General features: G+C 42.9%; 2 protein-coding genes across 7 annotated transcripts in view; both read left to right on the top strand.

The window, feature by feature from the left end:
• BLOC1S6 (biogenesis of lysosomal organelles complex 1 subunit 6) overlaps positions 1 to 16,441 on the top strand; it is a 136,316-nt gene extending 119,875 nt beyond the window's left edge. The window contains exons 3-8 of one of the 6 annotated variants that reach the window (XR_013335218.1): positions 1,536 to 1,623; positions 3,683 to 3,769; positions 4,188 to 4,387; positions 11,698 to 11,763; positions 15,334 to 15,518; positions 16,268 to 16,441. Coding sequence is in view for 2 of the 6 variants with exons in the window: in XM_077764475.1 (XP_077620601.1) it covers positions 1,536 to 1,623; positions 3,683 to 3,769; positions 4,188 to 4,307 (295 nt within the window). In the remaining 4 variants the exon portion in view is untranslated. Of the gene's footprint in view, positions 1 to 1,535; positions 1,624 to 3,682; positions 3,770 to 4,187; positions 6,972 to 11,697; positions 11,764 to 15,333; positions 15,519 to 16,267 lie in introns of those variants that run through there. The other 5 variants (XR_013335219.1, XM_077764475.1, XM_077764474.1 and 2 more) reach the window with 5 other exon arrangements.
• A 4,300-nt stretch (positions 16,442 to 20,741) lies between these two features.
• The window catches only part of SQOR (sulfide quinone oxidoreductase), a 50,308-nt gene continuing 49,223 nt past the window's right edge, over positions 20,742 to 21,826 (top strand). Inside the window, exons 1-2 of the mRNA XM_077764470.1 lie at positions 20,742 to 21,004; positions 21,352 to 21,557. The gene's annotated coding sequence lies outside the window, so the exon portion shown is untranslated. The remainder of the gene's footprint in view (positions 21,005 to 21,351; positions 21,558 to 21,826) is intronic.

The following is a 21,826-nucleotide window of genomic DNA, read 5'->3' as shown; positions in this document are numbered from 1 at the left end:
GAGCTGAAGGGACAAACTTGTGCCCTGTGGGGTTTGCCAAACTTTTTGCTGGATGGTGGAGATGTTGTAGCTGCTCTTCATTGTCTTCACTGCTGTTTCTTTTCTTCATCATTATTCTCTGTTTAGCATAGTTTTGCAAGCAAATCATGTCATAGTTTGCCTGTAGTATTCTTAAAATATTTAGAGGCGCCTAGGTGGCTCAGTTAAGTGTCGTAATGTTGGCTCAGGACATGATCAGTTTGTGAGATCAAGTTCTGCGTCGGGCCTCTCTCTCTTTCTCCCTTTCTCTCTGTCCCTCCGCAGCTTGTGCATGCAAGCACACACTCTCTCAAAATAAATAAACATTAAAAATTTTTAAAAAATATTGAATTCTGTGGCCCCTCAGTGTTGCGTATCCTGTGAGCCCAGCATTGGTTGATCTGGAGAGGAACATCAGGCTTCTATTCCTCAGTAAAAGGTTTTTAATCAGAATTTTAATGAGGGACCTTAGAAGTTACCTGGTGTGAGCGTCTCACTTTATAAATAAAGAAATTTAGGCCCAGAAAAAGAAACTAAATTCTAAGATTATACTACTGGTTATTGGTGGGGAATCTTGTGATTCCTTGTCCCGTTTTTTCATCTTCTTATTAACCTCTTTTGATTTAGTATAACTTGACGCTGCATTTTTCCCAACTCTAATCTAAAAGGTCATGGCTCCCCGGAGCACCTGAGTGGCTCAGTCGGTTGAGCGGTTGAGCGTCCGACTTCAGCTTAGGTCATGATCTCACGGGTCATGAGTTCGAGCCCAGGCTCGCTGCTGTCAGCATGGAGTCTGCTTTGGATCCTCTGTCCTCCTCTTCCTGCTTCTCCTGCCTCACAGACTCTCAGAAACAACCCTTTACAAAAAAGTTGTTGCTCCCCATTTCCTTTATGGTAATGTTGCAGTTTTAAGATACATAAAACATCAAGTTTTTTGGGCAAGATAGTATAAAAAAGCTTTTTTTTTTTTTGGATAATTCAGAGTTGTTAGAAGTAACAAATAATATGATTTTAAATGATTTGATGATTTCAGTTATTACTGGCATCATTTATTAGTACTACTCATTTAGGCAAGAATAAAAGACACAGTTATCAGAATGTGAATTTGGAATATTATTTTGAAAAAGATTTTTTTAGACCAAATACGCCTTGGGAGTTAATAAATTTTCAGCTAAATTTTTACTTTTGACATTAACCAAGATGAAATGTGATTCCTCTTTAAAAAAATTTTTTTAATGTTTATTATTTTTGAAAGAGAGAGACAGTATGAGCAGGGGCAGGGGAGGGGCAGAGAGAGAGAGGGAGACACAATCTGAAGCAGGCTCCAGGCTCCGAGCTGTCAGCACAGAGCCTGATGCAGGGCTTGAACTCACAAACTATGAGATCATGACCTGAGCCCAAGTCAGATACTTAACCGACTGAGCCACCCAGGCGCCCCAAATATGATTCCTTTTTAATGAACGAACCAGCACTTAACAGTATGTACAATTTATTTTGGCTATGTGCTTTTGTTTTAGACAGAACCAAGTTGTATTACTAGACACACTGGAACAAGAGATTTCAAAATTTAAAGAATGTCATTCTATGTTGGATATTAATGCTTTGGTAAGTATGATATAAGTTGACAAACTTAATGACAGCTTAGAATAATAGCTAGGTTTTCCTGTGCGACTTTGTACTTAGGTATGTTTAGGATCTTTTCCTCTAATTTTTTTTAACATTTAAAAAGGTTTTATTTATTTATTTTGAGAGAGGGATGGGGGAGAGAATCTGAAGCAGGCCCTCCAGAGAGAGAGAGAAAGAGAGAGAGAGAGCAGGGGAAGGACAGAGAGAGAGGGAGGAGAGAGAATCCCAAGCAGGCTCTGAACCAGCAGCATGGAGAGCAATGCAAGGCTTGAACCCCTGAACCATGAGATCATGACCTGAGCCTAAACCAGGAGCCAGATGCTTAACCAACTGAGTCACTCAGCGACCCCTTTTCTCTAATTTTTAAATTTTAGAATTTGTCTTTTAATGGGAAACCATGATTTACTTTACTAGAACTTCTGTTGTCTTGAATTATCATCTTTCAAATGTTGAACCTATAATAGAAAACAGAACTTATTTGTGAAAGTCTGGAATAGATGTGTTCATAGTTAAAGACTTCTAAAAGGGAACTAAAAGTAAGGAAATATTGGGGTACTGTTTTTCCCCTTAAGGAAAGTGCATCTTTCCTAATCAGTTACATGGCTTTTTAAAATCAGCCTTTTATTTAACTGTATGGCCTATTCCTAATGCCATCACAAATTAACACTGAAGTGGACCTTTTGGGGGTCCTTAATAGACCCTTTATATCTTTCAGTATATATGACAGTAGTTGAGTTTCATCAGAAGCTTTGTACCTTTTTGATGAGAGGAACTGCTACTCTTTATTTTAAGAAACAGGGAATTAACAAAAATAAGGAACTTGTGGCTACCTTTCTCTTCACCTCAACATGAAGTGGTAGCTTGGTTTGCATGACTTTGTAGACTTTTATGTGAATGTCAGAAAATGAGCTTTCCGTTGGACAAGTGTGTCTCATTATTTTTTCCCTTTGTTACAATCAAAAACAAGCCCATCTTGTCTCGCATTAGGCAGAAACCTGGGGTGGTAAATACAAAGTCTTCTATCAGTTTTCTGACTTGTTGTGAAGGAGGTGGACAAGGCTGTGCTGACCTACATGTGACTTCCCCACTAAGTTCATATTGCACCAGAACAAATATTTGCTGAGTGAATAAAAGATAAATGAATGAACCAAGCAGATGTAATAGTGTTGCTTCAGTCTGAAGGGGCAGAAACTTAAGTCTTCCTGTGCTTTCCTCTCTCAGCCCAAGTGGTTCGCTCACCATTCAGGAACTGAAAACTATGAGGCCCAGAGAGAGAGGAAGTGGGTCTGGAAGCTCTAGAGTTCATCAGACTCCGGCTTTACTTGTAGATACACGAAGGCTGCAAATTTCTATCCCGACACTCCCCTCATTCTGTTACCTGGTCTTCTCTGTTAACCTTGGCTCCTGAGAACGAGGTGCTTTTTTCTTTCTCTCCCATCCCTGGCTGAGATGGAAAAGTCTGTACGTACCAGGGCTTGGGAAGGAGAGTGTCCCTACAGAGGTGGTTCTGCTTGGTCTCACTTTAGAAGCCCACGGAACATGACGGATTTGTCCACAGCCCTCCCGGGATTCTCTGACCACAGCCAGGTTTTTCCTGACGGGCGCACACTTCACCTTGGTTGTCTGTGTACCCTGCTCAGGTTCTCCTGTGGAAGGACAGGAGAGTGTTGTACTTTTTCTCAAATGAAACTCCTAGCATTATCAGAGAGTCTGACTAAAATTGTAGGGTTATATTGCATGTTTTTAAAGCACAGTGTTACCTGTACACAATGTAAATGTCTATTTTATGTTTAGTAACTCTTTTTTAATCAATTTGAACTGAATCAAGTGTTTTCAAATATCTACTAAAGGCTTAAATAAAATTTGAATTTTGGAATTAAAATGTGGAGATACAAGGCTTTAAAAAATGTGGCCAATTTAGACAGAATGAACAGTAATTTATTATTCATCCATTTTACTGTTTCAGTCCATTTTTTTCCCTTTTTAAAAAACTTAGGCCTATTTTAACTTGACTTTCCATTTTCTTTTCCATGTTTAGTTCACTGAAGCTAAACACTATCATGCTAAGTTGGTGAATATAAGAAAAGAGATGCTGATGCTTCATGAAAAGACATCGAAGTTAAAAGTGAGTTGAAAATTGTTTCACATTCTTTCTAGAAGTGGAAGTTTGATTGTTTTTTCAAATATTCATTTTCCGACTTCTTATGTATCCATATACAATAACATAATTCATGGCAAATTGTGTTCCTTTAAAACATATTCTTCGGAACCCTACTCTGGGCTTTTCTACTAATAGGTGGGCTGAGGAGCTCATATTTTCATTGTCTTTGGAGTTTTCATTCAGTAAGAGTTTGGAGTAAGAAATTTCAATTTTTTTTTTTATATTAAGGAGGATAGTAAATTACCCAGAACAAACTTAAAAGTTAGGTATGAAATTTAGTAATGCCTATGGATTACTTCAAGTCAAAGCACTGCTACTTTTAAATTAGGCCACAACAGATAAGCCTTGATTATGCTTTTGATTTTGAATTTGTTTGACATAGAAAAGAGCACTTAAACTGCAGCAGAAGAGGCAAAAAGAAGAGCTGGAAAAGGAGCAGCAACGTGAGAAGGAATTTGAACGAGAAAAGCAGTTAACCGCCAAACCAGCAAAGAGGACCTGAGAAGCTGAGTGTGTCTGTTCTTCCTCCCCTGCCCCACGTTGCTTGCACGCAGGGCGGCCTAGGTGTGCACTGGAGTGAAGGTAGTGCCTTACACCATTGGCTCGTGTTGTGCAGGCCTTTTCCCAGCAGGGCTGTCTCCGCATCTTCATTTCTGCTATCAAGAAGCTTTTTTCCCCAAGTAGAAGACATAATGTCACTCGGTTTAAATCTTTGAATGTGGCTTTTCAACTTCTGTTTTGCATCATTTTTAAATTTGTTATTTTCACTTTGCGTTATTTATCAACCGGAAAATGGTTTGGTTGTTTTATAGTCTAGACTCTAAGTGATTAAAAACTAGTATGAAGTCTTTAGCTTCTTGAGAAGTGTGGATTGAAAAGATTCCGTTTCTTATATGGAATGACTTGCCTTTAGGGCAATACAGTCCTGGTTTTTGGTAATTGCTTTTTTATTGCTTGGTTCAGAAGAAATGCCAGCTGTCTAATCACTTATGCCCATAGAGAAGAGATGGTGTAAGCCTTTGTGAAGAACATAATGGAGAAATTCGTAACAGGAAATAATAGCATCTTAGACATCAGACAGGTGGGCAATATTCCAGATAGATTCCACTAACCATATACACTGTCTGCTTCCTAGTGTTGTTGCTCTTTAGTTCTTACATGTTGTCTGCATTGAGAGTAGATTATCTCTACCCCTAAAGTAAGTTTGGCAGGGACGGTAGAGCTGTCACACATGCAAATATGCTTAAATATGTAGGATACTTAGTAAGAGTCATCACACTGAGATACAGTTGCCAAGTCGATAAGATAGGAGTCCAACTTGCCAAGTGGAACTTCTGACTGCTAGCTCTGTGTATCCACTGATTGGCTGCGTGGCCTTACATTTTCTTTGCTTTAAAAGAAATTCTTCAAGTAGAATGATACTTATACCCACTACCCATGTTATAGATAATGACAAGAATGGTGGAAAATTAGCAAAAGCTTCTTCACGAAAGAGGCAGCATGATACCTTTAGTGTTTTCTAGATTTTTCCCCTCAGTATTTTCAGTAGGAACTTATATGAGGGAAATATTAGGAAGTTTCATTTTCTAAAACTAAGAGTATATTATTAATTGTTTTAGTAGTATTTAATATCAAACTGGTCTCCAATCTATATTACATAGAAACTGTACAGAACCTATCAAGGTGTATGTTTAGAATATGTATCTTTTATAGTCTCTATTACATTTTTGGTAAGCTGGAATCACTACCTCTGATCTCCTATCAGGCTAATTAATGATGGAGAGGGCATTAGATTTAAGCTAATTGCTAAAAACTGCAATTAGCAGGAAAATAGCCGGAAAACTGGTCTGTTTGAAGATTTACACAGTTTGTTGGAAAGCTGTTCTCTTTAATGAATGAATTATGATGTCACAATTTACTTGACTTTGACCTTATATTGAGAATATAAATATATTTTATTTTAAAAGACTACATTTGCCCTCAAACACTAGCTAAAACTGCCGAGGGCAAGATTATTAGCACTTGCAGGACAGTGTCACCTAAATTGCTGAATGAACTCCTCTGTAAAGGCTCTGCATTGTCTCTCAGAGTGTTTATGGGCCAGCTGCCTTGATCATTTGAAATGCTGGCTCCTGGACAACACCACTCTCAATCTGCTGAAGCAAATCTGTTTGTTTTGCCTTTTTTTTTTTTTTTTAAATGTTTCCCCATGTGATTCTGATGTACCTTAAAAGTTGAGACCCACTGGTCTAGTGGTCTAGGTCAGAGGTTCCCACACTAGGCTGTATGCCACTATCACCTGGGAACTTAAGCAAAACAGACATTCTGGAAGATTCCTACTCATTAGTTCTGAGGTGGGTCCCATGCACATTTTAAAGAGCTCCCCATATAATTCTGATGCAGGGAACCACTGGTCTAGACTGTCTAGTGATTTATATTTATAAGGAATGAAGTAGCTTAAAAACTACCCAATAACTCTTGGGATTAATCTTACAAAATAAATTCTCAACTGCTTTTGATAGAAAGTCAGATTAAAGACTGAAATAGATAGGAGGTAGGAAATAGATATAGAATTCTGGTTAATTAATTGAACTTTTGCAACCTGCATTAAAATAAATCATGTTTATTGAATGAGTGACAAGGCACATACACTTTTAGGATTGTATTTAAGATTTGAAGATTTTTTAAAATGTCAAGGACATATATTAGCAACCACTATTTCTAGGTCAGTTGTAAATCAGAAGTACTGTTAATTTTGGTAATTACAATCTAAAACTTGAGCTGTATTTCAGTAGCACAAAACATATCTTACTGACTAAACCTAAATGGAATCCTTCTAGTAGTCTGCTGTATTTTTGCACAATATAATAAATAAATTGTTACTTGGGTTGGTTTTTTGGTTGAAAAAAATTGCCTTTGTTTTGAATTATATCACGTATGTACTGAACTAAAATGATGAGAGTTAATTTTGTATTTACTTTGTAGTAGGTATTAGGTGAAGATGCAGACATTGAATGTAATATAGATTGTGTCTGCAGTGAGTTTTGGGGTGGATACAGTTTATAAATATGCCAGTTATACACCCTTGTACATTTGTCTGATTTTGAACTTGTACAATGAGGACTACTTTTTACACATTTAATAAAAAAAAAAAGTCTCTGAATAATCCCATGTCATTTATCCACCGTTTTGTATACAGCACTGTATACTTCCCTTTATGTTTATTATTTTAAACATTTCACTCCTTTGCTTTCCTCTCCTGTCATCTTCCTCTTAATGTTCTCTGTAGATTGTATCACACAATGAGTGGTTCATTCATGAAATCCTTTTCAGAAAGGTGACAGAAAGTGTTGTGAAAAGAATCTGGGTGAAATAACCCCACTTTATAAAGTTATTTACTATTTGAGAATAGAAATAATAACTACAACTTTTAATGATTTGGTAGGAAGTGCTTTATAAGGATCCCTGCATGAATTGCCTATAAATAATGGAAATTTCCAATTAATAGGATATTTTAGGTCAGGTTTAAAATTTTTTTAACTTGGGGGCATCTGGGTGACTCAGTCGGTTAAGCATCTGACTCTTGATTTCAGCTCAGGTCATGATCTCACCGTTTGTGGGTTTGAGCCCCGCTCTCTGCTGACAGTGTGGAACCTGGTTGGGATTCTCTCTCTCTCTCTCTCTCTCTCTCTCTCTCTCTCTGTCCTATCCCCCATCCCCCTCTCAAAAATAAATAAATATTTTAATTTTTTTATCTGAGTCCTTGGACTTCTGTGGATGGCCTTTGGAGGGGACATGAACTCTCATAAACCTCTCATAGAATTTCTATGTGTTTCCCAGGATTGGATCTGTAGATTTCATTAGACTGTTTTATATACATCTAAAATTTCCTTCAAAGCAATGATTCTTAATCATTAAACCTCCAAACCTCACTGTGCATATATTTAGAAAAAAGTTACTTAGTTTCTAGATTTTCCTTTTGGAAGAAGATAGTTTACTTTTTTTTTTTTTTTTAAACTCACTCAAGACCCAGAGATCAAGAGTTGCATGCACTACCAACTGAGACTGTCAGGCACCCTGATAGTTCCTGTATTGTATATTTGTTCAAAGACTGTGTTTATATAGATTACTCAGATGTTTAAGATTTGTTTTGTTGCATGTTCATACTGTTTTAGCTCTATTTTGCATGCATGTGGCCAGATGCCATCTGGTCTTCAGGTTAGCATTTGGGTGAGAGTAGGTTTATTTCAAAGCCATTAAGAGAGTGAAGAGAGTAGTCAAGTCAAGACAGCTTTAACGGCTAGTTTAAAAAGCTCTTAAAGCAAAAATTTCAAAAAACACAATGTGAAGGAAGGGCACTGAAAGAGAAAATCGGGAAAATTGGCAGTGTGAGAGTGATAAGATTGTTTTGAGTAGCTGTATGTCATGAATTGGAAAAAAAAGAGAAAAGGAAAGGCCAAGACTGAAGTAGAAGGGGAGGTAATGCATCTTCTGCAGACCTGTGTAGCCTGAAAATAAGGGAAGTTGATAGGCATGTACAGAATAATAAATTAATAATATCCACCTATTTAGATTAAGGTCGCCCCCTACTGTCACTTCATTGTAAATTGGAGGGAAGGTTCTAGCTAGCTGTTCATTCAGGTTTAGATCATAAAGACACTCTATTCTCAATGTGCTTCAGGAGGCGTGCAGGGCTCAAATCTGGATAAGGTCGGGGTTGAAAATGTCTGAGTGCGTATGAGTGTTGCTCACTCCACCTATTCTGGCTTCACTTTTATTTGGACTTTGGAAAGGACAGTCGAAAAGTATATTGAACGCTGTGCAAGGGAATACTAAGTAACAAAAATTTGATGTGTATCTAGACTTGAACATTCCTGGCCTCTGCTTTGATCCTAAAACTCAGGTATGGAGGGCCTCAGTAGCACAGTAGTTAGGATTGTGGACTCTGAAGTCAGACTGCTGTGGTTTCTATTTCTGATTGGAGGGCCTTGGACTTGCCTAACCCCTGTGTACCTCAGTTTCCTAAGCTATAAGGTTGGGATAGATGTTTCTGGCTTTATGTTAGAAGGTTTTATGATGTCCACATGAAAACAAAATAGAGCTCACAAACTGTTGGATGTTGTAGTATCTCGATGTCACATATCCACACAGGGGTCCTGGTGCTTATTTTGCCCCTTTTTACGTGTTGATTTTTGCTCACAGGGTTTCTGCTGCCTCGGATCCTTCATTCTGTAATGTTTACCTGTTGAGACACCTATTCATTTTTTGCAACTCAAATGTCTATTTATGGTTTTTCAAACTGCTTCCTGAAGGCTTCCTTTATTCTTTGTGTTCTATAGTAGTTAATACATTTGGCATTTACAGTATTAGTTGTGTGCTCACAAGTCTCTTCAAGATCAAGGATACTTCGTGGTCATCTTTTTATTCCATGGTGGAGTAGTAGACCATGGTCTACGGTTGGTGTATATTAATTAGTCAGGGTTCTCCAGAGAAACAGAACCAATAGAGTGGGGGTGTGTGTGTGTGTGTGTGTGTGTGTGTGTGTGTGTGTAGAGAGAGAGAGAGGAGAAAGAAATTTGTTTTAAGGAATTGGTTCATATGATTATGGGGGCTGGTAATTCCAAAATCTTCAGGGCAGACTGGAGAACCAAGGAAGAGCTGGTGTTGCAGCTCGAGTTCAAGGGCAGTCTGGAGGGAATTCCCTCTTCCTTGGAGGACCTCAGTGTTTCTCTTTCGAGGCTTTCAACTAATTAAGGGCCACCCACTTATGGAGGATACTCTTGTATCTAGACTGGCATTTGACCGAATATCTAGATATCGTGATCTAGCCAGGTTGCCACATAAAATTAACCTCAGTTAAGAGACTGAATTGAGTCTGTAGGAGAGAGTGATGCAGATATTAAAAACAGCTATAATAAAAAGCTGGATTGCATAATATCGGATATGGAATATTATAATAAAAAGATTAAATTCCTGCAATCAAACATGCCTTTGGAGCCTATAATCCTTTGATAATCCATGGTACCTGCTTCTATTAATTCACTTAGTGATGGCCAGTTTTAAGACCTTGGGAATCAAATGAGCTCAGAGATCATGAATGTACCATTTAGATTTATACTTTCTCTATCAGCTACGGGCTGTTCCAGTCCCTTAAAAATAACTTCAAGGAAGAAGGTGGGCAGTTTTAGAGCAGGCTGGACAGAGAGCACATTCTCAGATTTCTAATCTGATCAAGCACAGATGGGATGATGCTGCCATCTTGTGGTGCTTTTTGCTCCCCTAGTTATATAAATTCTAGTGTCTCCGTTTGATGAAATTTGGCCTAAGTGTTTTTGACTATAGTTTTAGGTAAGTTATGATTTTCTGTATGGTCTTAATTTTCGTTTAAACAGTGAGGTGTTTCAAAGTAATCTGTGTGAAACAGCTGATAAAGTTTAAAACTACATTTTTTTAAAACTTTTTGAGTCTTTTAGTTTCTGTGTTTTTTTTTTAAGATTTAAAAAAGAATTATTTTAAGTACAATCCACCCCCCTATATGGGGCTTGAACTCACAACCCCCACATTAAGAGTCATATGCTCTACTGACTGAGCCAGCCACGGACCCTGAGTCTTTTAGTTTGATGGTGGGCTTGAGGGCTTTTTTTGTTCTCCAGTCGTGTAATCTGTCATCAACCATACCTCAGCATCCTGTTCTAAGAAAAACATTCCAGACAAAAGATCTTGCTGTGGGAAAGTTCTATGTTTTCATTCCCCTGAACCTCTACATCAGAACCTCAGCTGATAGGATCTGGGATGGGCACCTGGCCCAAGGGCAGCCAACCTATAGGCCAGTTGGTGAAAAATTAGCCTGGCATTAAAAACTTTGCCTAAATGGAAACTACATAGACTCTCATTAGCTTAGTTGATGATTGCCTCGGGAATATGCATTAGAATACTCAGAATCAGCCCTTTAGGATTTAATAAAAAGACACAGAAGCAGAGAACAGCCAAGTGTCAAATGAGGAGTAGTAGGGAATCATGAAACTCCACTTCTTGAAAGGGGATGAGGTCATCAGAGTCCTCAACATGCCTTGGATCCTGAGCATTTTCCTGTAGAAGGCTCTGTATGACCTAGGTGCTAGACTTTTCTTGGGTTCCCACAGGATTTGATTTCTGAACTAAGTTTACTATTTTCCACGGATATCTTACAATACCACCCTCCCTTTTCCTACCTTTCCCACTTACGAGGTAACCTTAACAAATCTCTATTTGTTGTAACTAGAAGCCCCTAACATTGTCGTCTTTCAGGTTGCTCTAACATTTTGTATTTTTCAAAGTATTTTAGTATGCATCATCTAATTTAATAATAAGGATGCTACTTAGGAGTGTATGTATCTCCCTGCCTGCTTATCCAGGAATTCAGGAAGATGCCGATGACCAGTTCCCAGATGCAGTCCCGCCATCAGCCGTACATCTGTTCTCATTGCTTATTGAGGTTTTTTTTTTTTTTCTTGTTTGGTTCAATTTCTTAGAGTAGTCTCATCTCTGGCTGGATTGCTAATCCCAGTATATTTGCAGCTCATTCTCAAGCCTAACATTCAGAGCCCCAGTTCTGTGGAGCATCTGGTACATGCCAGGTGCCGTAGCAGAAGGTGATCACCATAACGCCATATTCTTCTGGCTGCATTACAGATGAGAGTAGGTGGTGGAGCTGGGGTTTCGTTCAGGGAAACGCCCAAAGCTACCCCATTGCTGGGGAACTATCTTGGGCTGGAGACCCTAGAAACAGAGATTAAATGCTAGAACTTAAGAGTTTTACTTTAACTCTTGTGATAAAACTATACCGATGATGGGGAGTTCAATGGATGTACCACTTCATCTGCTAATTCCCTTAATCGATTCTGACAATACAGGAAGAACAGAAGTGGAGGAGGCATGAGTTCCTCTGTTGGGAGCAAGCCGAGTGGGCAAGCCAAATGGTAAGAATTCACAGAAGTCTTCGATTTCTTGCAAGGTTGTTTTAATTCTAGACTGACCGTGAAGCTCCACACCCCTCAAAAACAAGCAGCAGAGAGACTGGATCTGGATGGGATGTGGCTCGGGGGCCTTGCCTTGATGTGATGACGATGCTGGAGTTGACAGAAGACAAGCCATGCTGCTAGGAGAAATGAACGACTCCAGTGTGACCAGGCCATTCCCATTATGGCTGTTACCACCGCCACCTCAAGAACGCTTTTTTTTTTAATGTTTACTTTTGAGAGTGAGAGAGCATGCACGAGCTGGAGAAGGGCAGAGAGAGAGAAAGGGAGATAGAGGTTCCGAAGCAGGCTCTGTGCTGACAACGGAGAGCCCGAAGCGGGGCTCGAATTCACAAACCATGAGATAATGACCTGAGCTGAAGTTGGACGCCTAACTGACTGAGCCATGCAGACGCCCCAAGAAAGCTATCTTTGATGAGGCCTTGCTGAGCCTGCATTTCTGGATCTGCAGCCTACCACTCAGCTCTATCTGTTTTGTACCTTAAGAGCTTTGGGGGAAGAGCACAGGTAGAGTTAGAATCCCCGTTTTCTCACTGGAGGCCCTAAGTAATTCAGTTTCCCTTAGGGGTGAACGTGCAGCCTGGAGGTGACCCCTAATATGTTTCCAACACTAATTAACAGTATAAGACACCTTGTATTCTGTGCCTGTCAAGGAAGCATTGGTTCCTGGGCCATCATTTTGCTCAGTAATGGCAAGTGTATTTGTTCAGTGGAGTGGCAGCATCCAGGGAAGTGAATTCATCTCAGATGAGATGTTTCTGGCCATTAACTACCTTGCAGTCTGGGCCTCACAAAAATCCTGTGATCCATAAGTTTAGCCTGTCAGAACGGGGGTGGGGGCAGAGAAGAGATGGCTTGTTTGCTTGTAGCTGAGGGCGGATGCCCCCTTCCGGTCTGGATTATGATGGTATAAAAGTCTAATGGGAGGGGGAGGAGGTGAGGCACAATGAGTCACCTTGCCTCTGCAGTGCACCCTGGACGTTTCTAATCCTACCAACTCATCTGCTCTCCCAGGAGAGCTGTCACACTCAGAAGCTTGTGCCACCTTACAAGTCAGACCTGATGTTAAGGATGCAGACTGGCAATTCAATCAGGCTGCGTCACGTCCGCCTTAAGCGAGGGTTCCCATCGTGGCCATGAGAACGCACCTCACACGCCTCCATCTGCGGGGACCATCACTGAGCCGGGGCCCCCGCTGTGGTGCTTCCGAGGCCCATCTGCATTTGCACCACGGCAGGCTTCCCATGGGCAGCTCCTCACCCCTGGCCGGCTCCTGGGAAGCATGGGACTTCTCTGACGGTCAGCTTTGGCTAAAGGACTCCCCATGGGCCTCACTGAAGTTCTACTCAGTTCTGAAGTTTAGGATCCTCCCCACCTGTCCAAATTCCTTCCTTTTCTTCTTCATTCTGGCAGGTTAGACAAGAAGGAGTAAAGAGGTTGGCATAAGTGGGCATACAGGAAAGGCTATATCACGTAAGGCCAAAAGACGCGGCAGAGAATATGTGCCACGAGAGAGCACAGGACACACCACCAAGTCATCAAAATGCACTGGTGAGAGGGGCACCAGCATCACTAAGAGGTTTCACGGGCCAGGGATGGTGGAGGTTCTGAGAAGTGATTATAAACTGAGTGTGTTGAGTGTGTTAGCACAGGGGAAGATCAATAGAGGGCCAGGGGTTGGCCCTTAACTGCTGAAAGCCCCAAGGCCAGACTTCCCTTACTCACTAAAAGGCCAGGTTAGGGGCAATCCATGGGCTTTACTGGCAGCACATTGTGGAGATGGTTAACGGGCCTTCGTGTCAACTTCGCATCTAGGCACAAAATAGGCAGATAGTCAACAAGGGTGCAGCTTATTAGCATCCATAACAGGAGTCAGCAAACTTTGTGGGTAACGGGCTATAGTGTAAATATTTCGGGTTTTGTAGGTCACACAGCTGTTGTAGTACAAAAGCTCCCATAGACAATATGTAAACAAATGAGTGTAGCTGTGCTTCAATAAAACTTCCTTTACAAAAACAGGCAGTTGGTTTGGTTTGGTCCATGGGCCATTGTTTGCTGATCCCTTATCTATTTTGATTTTTTTTTTTTTTTAAAGCAAAATTGGAGGAGCAACAAGCTGGTGACAGTCACTTTAATATGAAGTCATGATCTCTTGGGTTGCTTGGGCGGCTCAAGTCGATTGAGCGTCCGACTTTGGCTCAGGTCATGATCTCACGGATCGTGGGTTCAATTCCCGAGTCAAGCTCTGCGTTAATGGCTCAGAGCCTGTAGCCTGCTTCGGATTCTGTGTCTCCTTTTCTCTCTGCCCCTCCCCTACTTGCACTCTGTCTTCTCAAAAATAAACATTTAAAAAAAGAAGAAGTCATGATCTCTTGCTGAGTACCCAGACTTGAGTCAGTTTTGAGATCTGGAACCCACTGACTAAAGAGGTGTCTGGAGAAAGGACCCTGCAACACTGTGGCTTGTATAGACCTTGACAATCCCCCCGTCCTTCCTCAAAGGAACCCATGGCCATTTACTTGGGTAATTGTTCACTAGGACCATTGGACAAAGGTTCTTAGTCAACACTGAATCCTAGAGACCCAAAGGGGGCATCATGGCCCCCCTGTTAGAAAGGGGGCCTGTGAGGACCTGGTAAAAAATTAGGTCCTGCATGAAGTCCAGTTTACAATGGGTCTACTAGAGCCACAGTCCCATCCAGGGGCCATACTAAATCTTTTCCCACCGTTGACACCCCGAACATCATGGCGGCAGCTAGCAGGGGTGGCAGCACTGGGTTGAACCTTTTGCAACCCCTTTCCTGCTTCAGCTCCACTCGAAGCTGGCAGCCTTCTGTGTCACCCAATATATGTGCCAGAGAAATATCCCTGGAGTGGAATGTGTTGCTTCTAGAACACAAAGAGATCTACAAGGCACTGTACTTCCTTCTTTGTGACGGGATTGTATGATGCAGCAGTTTGTCTTTTATCTCAGAAGGGGATGTCCCAGAATACCCCTGGCCACTGGAACTCTAAAAATGTCACGGAAATGGTCTATTCCTGACTCTTCATAGAGTTTTCTCCCATACTCTGAAGTGCATGCATCTTATTGAGACCTGTAGCATTCTAGCCTCGCTTACTCAACCTGTCCAGTCAGCAGGATGTCATCGGTGAAATGGATCAGTGTGATCTTCTCTTATATATCTAAGAGGTCCAGAGCTCTCAGACTGTTTAGTGATAGGAAGTGGGAGGTTTTTTTAAATGTTTATTTTTGAGAGAGAAAGACAGGGAGCAGTGGAGGGGCAGAGAGGGGGGGACAGGGGATCCAAGGCAGGCTCTGTGCTGACAGCAGAGCACCTGATGTGAGGCTTGAACTCACAATCCATGAGATCATAACATGAGCCCGCTAGATGCGTAACCGACTGAGCCACACAGGTGCCCCACAAACTGTAAATTGAATGTCTGTTTTCCTTGCCCACAGAGTCTCAGCCAACACTTGTCTCTGGAGGCTTAAGGAATGTCTCATCCACAGGTATGGAATCCCATTCAGCAGAGCATCGAACCAGGAGATCTGTGTCAAGTGGAGGAGGTGGAATTGTGGGTCGTGGCCATGAGATCATGTACTGTACCACCCAGAAGGAACCGGTCTTAAAGATTGTCGGAATGGCCTTCTAAAAGCAAACTGAAGCTCCAGCCGTGAGAAAGCACTCTGAGAAGGTGGAGTTCTGTCCTTCAGGACATGGTGTATTTATTAAATCAGACGCCTCCATATGGTACTCTGTTCTCACTAAGGATACAAGGGTCTGAAATCCAAGGGGTGGAAGCAGGAATGGCGTAATTTACCATCCTCCCTAATGACCCACAGGGAATTTGTGCTTCCTTTCCTTGAAACTCTGGGCTCTGCATGGCTCTGGGCAGAGCATGGGATGTGGGGGTCGTGGTCCCAAGTACTCCATGGTTGGAGCCACCCTTCCCAGAGGCACAATGAAGTTCCCATTGAATGAGAAGTTATGGCTGCTGAATTTGGAGTTTTGTGTCCAGGGACAAGCAGGCAAGAGAGGAGTTGCTATACTAGCAGGAGTAACTGACCCTGATCATCAAGAGGAGGGAAGCTGCTTTTACACAGCAGGGGGCCAGGAGGAATGTGTGTGGGACTCAGGTGATCCGTGTGGGCACCTCCTATGCTCCCTTGCCCCATTAGAACTGTAAATGGGACACATGCAGCAGCCCAGCCTGAGACGGGAACGTGTGATTATCAGGTGTTCAGACCCCTTAGGAACAAGGTCTGGTCACACGACCAGGGAAGCCCCAGGGCCTGCCAAGGTGAAGTTGAGGCTGAAGGGGGTTTAGAATGGATGGTAGAGAAGGGAGAAGGTGAGTGTTCACTCTGGCTTTGGGATCAACTGTGATGATCTTGAGGGACTGTAGTTCATCCAGTAAATGCCTTCTTCTGAATTGTTTCTCAGGAGAGAGGCCAGGAGGCCCATGGAAGAGCTGCTCTCTGCACCTCTGTGGAGAAGTAGATCTGTGGGGCCAGGAGACCATGCCTCACAGCCCTCCAACGATAGGGAACATAACTGAACAAGGACCCCAACTACTTCCCTCTGAATTCTGCCACCACATTTTTGCTAAAGTACGCTTCTTATGGACTGCTCCTAGTCAATGACTGATCTCAGCAGGGATATTAAAGCAAGCCCAGAGTCCCTTGTTCAAATTTTTAAAAAGAATTTCAAGATGGCCGGGCACCTGGATAGCTCAGCCAGTTAACTGTTTGACTCCTGATTTCTGCTCAGGTCATGACCTCACGGTTCATGGGACCGAGTCCTGTGTATGGTTCTGTGCTGTCAGCCATAGCTTGAGATTCTCTCTCTCTCTCTCTCTCTCCTCTCTCTCTGCCCTTCCACCCCCAAAATAAATAAATAAACATTAAAAAAATAATTTAAGATGGCAGCAGCATAGCATTAAACCAGGTGTGGGCCCTTTGTGACTGCAGGTCATATTCTCATTAAGCTGGCTTTGCCTGGGAGACACAGGTATCCCCTAGTGGCTGACTTTGGCTTGATAGCTTTGTTGAACCTTCTTCAGACTAAACAGCTATTGAGAAAGCTTTCACTCAACCTTCCTCCCCTCTTTTCTTTTTTTAGTGTCAGACTTACATCATAGTCTGGTGGTTATCCCAACCTTCTCCATCTCCCTCCTCATTTTTTCTTCCAAGAGTTACCTAATAAAATCCTTGCATGTCTAATTTTGTATTGGCATCTGCTTCTCACAATGCCTAGACGAGCACAGCCTCTTAATCCTGCTATCCCATCACATATGTATGTAACAGACCCTTCGGCATGACTTTGAGGGTTTTCTTCCCAGCAACAAAAACAATTTAGGCCCACTGTCTCCTGGGTCCTGGCTGGATGATACTGCTTATGCACAGAATGACCTGATTTCAACATTTATTCATTTTTGAGAGACAGAGAGAGAGAGTGTGTGAGCAGAGTAGGGGCAGGGAGAGGGAGACGCAGAATCTGAAGCAGGCTCCAGGCTCCGAGCTGTCAGCAGTGAGACCTACAAACTGCGAGATCATGACCTGAGTCGAAGTCAAATGCTTTACCGACTGAGTCACCCAGGCGCCCCCAAAATGACCTGATTTCAAATGGGTCACACAGGTTATACAGAGGCGAAACTTTTTTGTATCCCGTTTTCATCATGACTTCTCTCCTGTTTGACAAGGCTGACTATATTTTGGACATGAAGTTGTAGTAGAGGTTAAAACTCCTGCGTGAGAAAGAGATACCAGATGGAAAGGGGAGAAATCAGTAACAGGAAAGAGAATGCATGTAAGAAAGAAGGACAAGAGTAGGGCATAGTTGAGAGCGGAAACAAGGCCTAAGAGTGGCGTTTTCTGGAGAAAGAAGGGGACCCCTTGGATCTTGGATGTTGGCAGCCCCAAGGCCAATGCCATTGGCTGCTGGAGAGAGGCTACTTGCTGTCACTCACTCACTGCTCTCTCTGGGTCTCCAGCAACTTTTTCAGAGTTATGTCAATTGCTCAGCTCTAACGGAGTAACCAGAAACCAGACGCAAGCTTTCTCCATTCTTCATGCTCCATCTGGAGCTATGGGCATCCCCAGGCCCTCCAGGGAAATGCTTGTTGCAACTTCATAGCCCCTAGAGCTCCCTTCTAGATGGACTGTTCTGTGTTATTCAAAACATGCGTAGAGAAGTAGTAAGTGACCAGTAGGAGAATTGCTACCTGCCCCAGGGATCAGGAAGACCTTAGATCCCCATGCTCTCCCTGAGTCCTGAGGTTTTCATTGAATTACTAGCCCTCCAGGTGCTTATCAGTTGTGAGCTATAAGTTTACAGGATTTTAAACACTCCTTTGAGGCAGCCTGTTTGAACTCTGTTTTGGTGCTTCTACTCTTACTTCGAGACCATTCTGCTGAACCCAACACACGTTTACTGAATAAAAGACACAGTGCTGACCTCTGGGGACAAGAAGACGAAGACACAGTTCCTGTCTTCAGTGGGTTTGTATTTTTCTTGGAGAGACACAATTTGTCACGTTATACATAACTTTATTAGTGGGAGCAGCAAGTAAGTATGACATAATAAGTATCAGAGAAACTGAGGCTGGGAATGAGGAGACTCACTGCTGGCACTAAGGCAGGCTTGGGAGGAAAGGACCTTTGACAAGAAGCCAGCCATCAGCTCCAAAGAAACCCCTCACACTCACCAGCTCTTGCTCTCGAGGCAGAAGGAACATGCCCTGCATGTATGTGCCCCGGAGGACGCTCTGGGGCCTTTCCCTCTTTTGCTTCATCTTTTGGGAGTATCACTCCCACACTCAGGTTCAGTTTTATGTCTAAGGGGCATTTTGGGTGCAGTATATCTGCCTGTAGAGGAAACAGCTTTTCCACATCTCAAATCAGTCCCAACTCTGAGAAACTGGGTTTTAATATTCACGTACCAGGGCAATATTTGTATCATTCCATTTGTCTTCAGGCAGGCATGTTGAACTTTTTTCTCTTTAGTACCCAGTATAACACCTGCCTGAGCACTGGATAGCAACACTAAGAAAAACTATAATACTACAGTTACTTTAGTAATTACCACTTACTGAATACATATTCTATACCACATATGGTACCAGTCACTTTATATGTATTAACTCTTTCAATTTTCATAAGGATACCATGAGGTAGGCACTTTAAAACATACCCATTTTACTGATACAGTTAACTGAGGTGTATTAATACATTCTCTTTGAGACTGGTGGTGCACAAACCCAGAGTATATAGGTCCTCATAGTCCCATACATAATGTTTATTCTTCTAGGAATATCCTTGAGATAGGAGGGCAGATTTTATCTCTATTTAATAAACAAGGAAGTCTGGGCAAAAAAGAATTGCCCCAAACTGAGTTTGAGACTAAGTCTTTGAGAAAGACTTCATTCCAGATCCAGTACTATTCTTACATCCTAGGAGACTCCCATGGATGGAGAGTCTGATCCCACATGAGCCACACCTTCACTCCATAGCATTGGAACACGGAAGGATTCAGCCTAACCCTTTGTTGCTGTAGGACTGAGATTTTTCCCTATCATACCACCTTGCTTATGTATATAGAAGACAATCTATATTAATAAGATCTTATGTTTTATGGAGCCAGTAGTAGACAGCTTTTTTTTTTTTTTTTTTTTGCTTTTTTCTGCCAGTGTTCACCCCCTTCTGCAGCAGGGGGTGGGATGCAGAGGGGAACGCCCTTCATAAGAATACTCTGGAATTCAGAGGGCCCAAATGTGCTCGCTCTCTGCTTTGAGAGCTACCATGCTGGCCTTTGACATAGATTTGATCAGTGGACACTCCCACCAAGGACTGGAATTCTCATTCCAATATTTGTGTCATTTGTGAAGGCAGCAGGAGCATTCCTGTGGCGCCAGATGGTGTTGTGCTTTCTGTTTTTTGATGCCGCAGAGCTGTCTTGATTCCTGTCCACCTTTCCTGCCATCATTACTTCATCATTCTGGTGGTTCTGTGAACCTCCCCCGAGAGACTTTATTTTTTATTTTATTAAAAAAAATGTTTTTAGTGTTTATGTTTGAGAGACAGAGAGAGAGACAAAGTGTGGGGAGGGGCAGAGAGAGAGGGAGACACAGAATCTGAAGCAGGCTCCAGGCTCTGAGACACAGAGCTTGAACTCATGAACTGTGAGTTCATCGCCTGAGCTGAAGTTGGGAGGTATCCAGAGCTCATCTCCTGCTTGCGACCAAGAATGCCGACTGAGATAGAGCCCTTTGTAGTATGTGAAATGCTTCTGGTCTGAAAACCAACTTCATCTTCCATGTAACAGATGAGGAATCTCTAGCTACCCTGGAGCCTGACAGCAATTTTAGTTCTTATTTCACATACAGGAGGGCTCTGAGGAAAACAGCACATTTGGGAGATGTTGAGGCAGCTTTTAAAAACTCGGCATGACACACTATTATGCCCCGTTTGCCACTGCGGTTCTGTGGCTGCCTGGTGGTCCGGCTGGATGATTGCTGCGTGTGCCGCTCTGTCCCAGCAGTGGGGACCCGGAAGGAACCCAGCCCCAGCTCCCCTACAGGTCTCACTGAAGCCCCCCAGAAACTGACCTTCACCTTGGCCAGGCTGCTCTCTCAGCTAGGGAGGGTGTGCTGGGGCCTGGGAGTGAGCCGTTTCTCAAGCTCCTCATTCAGCCAGGGAGGAACAGGAAGGGGACGAGGGTGGGGCTTGCCGAGGAGCTGAGCAGGGAGTACTGTTTACAGCTGCCTGTTAGCAGGACCGGCCCCTCTGTGTGCCCTTCCTTCACACCTTCCTTTTCTTGTTCTGAGGGCCCCTTTCTCGGTTCCATTTCCTATTCCCGCCCATTCCCTTTGCTGGCCCTTCCTGCTCAGGCGCCGGCACCAGCTTCCCAGAGCCCTGTCAGTTTGCTTCTCCTTCTCCTAAATGTGCTTGGATTGGGTTGTGTTCCTCTCAGTGCGAGTGCTTCTTCTTCCCACCCTTTAATGATGCTTTTCCTAGATCCCCATCTCCAGAAGCGCACTTTGGCTACTTAGGAGCCCCACGTGGGGAGGAACCAAGTCTGTTTTGTCAACAGTGTATGACCAGGCAGCAGGCAGAGGGCTTGCTTGACACCTCGCAGGCAGGGACTGGGGAGCATCCATCATACGAAAGAATAATTGCATGAGTGAGTGAGTAAACTGTTAGCCCCTTCCTGGATGTCTGATACTGCAGTCACTGATCTTCTGGGAAGGAGAAGGAGGGGTCTTAGGTGAGGCAGGATGCCTCCAACTTTGTTCCTTCTCCTCAAGATTGCGTTGGATATTCTAGGTCTTGTGGTTCCACACAAATTTTAGGATTGTTTATTTTCTTTCTGTGAAAAAAAAAATGTCATTGGAAGTGTTATAAAGATTGCTTTGAGTAATATGGGCATTTTAACAGTAATTCTTTCAATCCATGAGCATGGACCATGTTTCCATTTGTGTCTTCTTCTAGTTCATTCATCCGTGTCTTATAGTTTTCAATGTCTTATAGCTCAAAATTGCAGTAAGACTTTGGGGACACCCTGTATTGATCATGAAAAGGCGCTGCTCCGTCTGATTTGGTGGAGGACCGCTCATCTACACTTTGCAACCCCCTTGAAAGAGCAGCCAACCGAAAACGTCCAGTTATGAAAGTACGATGGAAGACGGTGTGAAGGTCAGTGGCTGAAGCCAGCTGCCCCCAGCCTGTGCCTTGAGGTAAGAGCGCGGTTCCAGCGTTCACCAAAGCAAAAGCCGCTGGGCTTCTCTGAGCCACGGTGGCTTTATCTGTGAGGTGTGCGCTAGGGTAGCTGTTTTCCTGGGACGTCCTGGGAACCGGGCGAGAAGCACACACCCCAGCTGGCCTCCGTCCACAGCCCTGCCTCCACCTCTGCCCCTCCCAGCTACGCAGTGCAGGCGGCACAGGCCCGGAGAGAGGGTGGAGAATGGAGGGCGCGGGGGAGGGGGGCAGGCGGGAGTGACAGGTG

This window comes from Crocuta crocuta, unplaced genomic scaffold (genome assembly GCF_008692635.1).
Source record: "Crocuta crocuta isolate KB4526 unplaced genomic scaffold, BGI_CrCroc_1.0 scaffold102, whole genome shotgun sequence".
NCBI classification, from domain to species: domain Eukaryota; kingdom Metazoa; phylum Chordata; class Mammalia; order Carnivora; family Hyaenidae; genus Crocuta; species Crocuta crocuta.
This window is presented reverse-complemented; position numbering and strand designations above follow the sequence as displayed.